This window comes from Montipora capricornis, chromosome 6 (genome assembly GCF_036669925.1).
Source record: "Montipora capricornis isolate CH-2021 chromosome 6, ASM3666992v2, whole genome shotgun sequence".
Lineage (NCBI taxonomy): Eukaryota > Metazoa > Cnidaria > Anthozoa > Scleractinia > Acroporidae > Montipora > Montipora capricornis.
In genome coordinates, this window is record NC_090888.1 from 10137289 (window position 1) to 10139788 (window position 2500).

General features: G+C 40.8%; 2 protein-coding genes across 2 annotated transcripts in view; both read left to right on the forward strand.

Annotated features, from left to right (window-relative positions):
• Positions 1-2500, forward strand: part of LOC138051497 (uncharacterized) — a 282752-nt gene that overhangs the window by 201576 nt on the left and 78676 nt on the right. The window lies entirely within an intron of this gene.
• LOC138051493 (sacsin-like) overlaps positions 1-2500 on the forward strand; it is a 44141-nt gene that overhangs the window by 18041 nt on the left and 23600 nt on the right. The window contains exons 6-7 of the mRNA XM_068897703.1: positions 693-840; positions 1264-2242. Coding sequence (XP_068753804.1) covers positions 693-840; positions 1264-2242 — 1127 coding nt within the window. The remainder of the gene's footprint in view (positions 1-692; positions 841-1263; positions 2243-2500) is intronic.

A 2500-nucleotide genomic window follows, 5' to 3' on the forward strand; every position in this document is an offset into this window, starting at 1 on the left:
GTCTCTCTCTTGAATTGAATTAAAATTACACGCAGAATTTTTTTTCTGCACTGTCCGACTCTTGTGTCTGTCCTGTGGATAATTCAAAATACTTCCTTTCTTTTGTTTGGTGAAATCGACTTTTTTTTTCTCAGATTAGACTATGGGAGCCATTCTGTAAGCTATGGAACTTTATATTTTACGCTATATATCGAATTTTGAACAAGCACGTATGTCCATAAATAAATAAAGACAAATGATTATAATGAATTCACGTTCAATTAAATGTCATGAAGAGTTCCATTAGGTCTAAACGGCGACGAGATATAGCTAGAAAATCCAGAACTACAAACAAGAAAAATGTTAGCGCGTATGGTAGTTTTAGGTATTAAGTAATAGGCCATTTCCGAGTTCATGTGCGCCTCCTCTTCAAAGCGAGTCTAAGTGCAAAGTTTTTGTGATGGTAATTAGTTCTACTTTACATATGAATGAATTTTCATAAGAAGAAGTTTGCACTTAGACTCGCTTTGAAGAGGAGGCAGACATGAACTCGGAAATGGCCTATTATGTTTGCCCGGCCAGATATGAAAAGTTGGAGGAACTTAGAGCTATGACGTATCTCATTGTAGACATTACTGAAGATATTTGTAAGGAAAAACGTCGCTTTCATCAACGACAATAAAGCGAGGACTGCTTTTTATACACTTAAACAGGGTCCAGCTATCTATGCCTACAATGACGCAACGTTTTCCAAAGATGACTGGAAGGGCATCAGAATGATTTGTGACAGCATTAAAGTGAAGGATCCAATGAAAGTTGGTCGATTTGGACTGGGGTTCAAGTCCATCTTTCACATGACAGGTATTGAATTTACCCGGCAATTATTTTCGTGAGATGTAACCATCAGCTCCACGGAAATCCAAACCAGCTGACAGGGAACAGCAGTAGTGGTTTCATGAATGGTTAATTCTTTGTTTCTATTTTAACTTGTCCCATGGTTTCATGCTCAGTCAAGTTGTGCTTTGTGGGGTGAGGGCGGGAGTAAGGGGTAAGGTGATGGGAGGCGTGTGAATGAATATGGAAACCAAGATCAATTTTCTTTCTCGCACCGAATTATTTCCGAGAAAAAAAAAAGGAACGATTCCGTCTGTATGGAAGATATTTCCCCTTTGCTGACGAAACAATTACGTGGATACAAAGGGAGATTTATCAGTTAGTACTGTAATTACCACAATTTTTTTGCATTTGTCTTTACCAGCTTATCTCAACTTTGTGCATTTGCAGATTTACCCAGCATTCTTAGTAATAACCGATTAGGTTTCATTGACCCGCACGAGGAGCACTTCAGCGACGGGCAAAACCGGAAAACAGGGTACGATTGGTTACTGAACAAGGTTCCTAAAATGATGAAAGAAATTCCAAATCAGTTCTTGCCATACATGGGGATTTTTGATTGCAACAATGACTCTTTCGTTCGAGGCCAATACAATGGGACAATGTTTCGTTTTCCTTTGCGTGTTTCCGCTTCCGAACTTTCACAAACACTGTACTCTGAAGAAAAAGTAGAACATTTGTTCAAGAGTTTCATGGATGACGCCCGTCTAGTTCTGCTGTTTCTTCGAAATGTCGAGTCCATTGAGCTCTATGTGCGCGAAACGTCGGAGGAGGAACCAAGATGCATATTTCGGGTGAAGATCAACGATGAGAGCGTTCAAGAGGCCCGAGAGAGGAGGGGAGACTTTTTTGACAAAATCAAGCCGGGCCAACATATGCCGGAACCTGTCACGACAACTTACCCTCTAACAATTAAAACAGAGAAGTATACAGGCACTCCAGAAAACTCGACTGAAAGATTTCTTGTAACAAATTACTGCTGTGGGGGCACAGTCTCATTGCAGTTTGAGAAACTCTTGACAGATGATGAGCTGAGTTATTTGCCATCCGTTGGCGTAGCCATGGCCATTCCAAATGACGTAAACTGCTCGACACCCAACATCTCAGGTCACGTGTTTTGCGCTCTTCCCTTGCCAATCCAAACGAAAAGCATAACTGGTCTACCAGTGCACGTTAATGGATTCTTTGCCTTAAGTCAGAACAGACGCCACATCAAGTTGCCAAATGCAGATCAGGAGGAACGAAGGGAGTTGACCGACAAGTCACTGTTGTGGAACTGCTGTCTCCTACGAGAAGCTGTACCAGCCGCCTATGCCACCTTGATATCAGAGGCTATTAGTAAGGAAGTACCACCAGAGGCAGTTTACAAGTAAGTTGATATCTGTAGCAGGTAACGAGCAACTATTAAAACCTTTAATATTCACACCTTCTGTATGAAATGTGCAGAATTCATTGATTACCCTACCACTGAACCCATTTCTTTGCAGTGTCAGCTTTTTAAGGCTCTTGGTTTTTATTTTATTCAAATATTATTATCTGTGGACTATTGAGCCAATTTTGTCCGTTTTTCTCACTTTCGTCGCTACTGTGTCTGTTAAAGGTCGTTAGAACTTGTTTACAGGCTCTG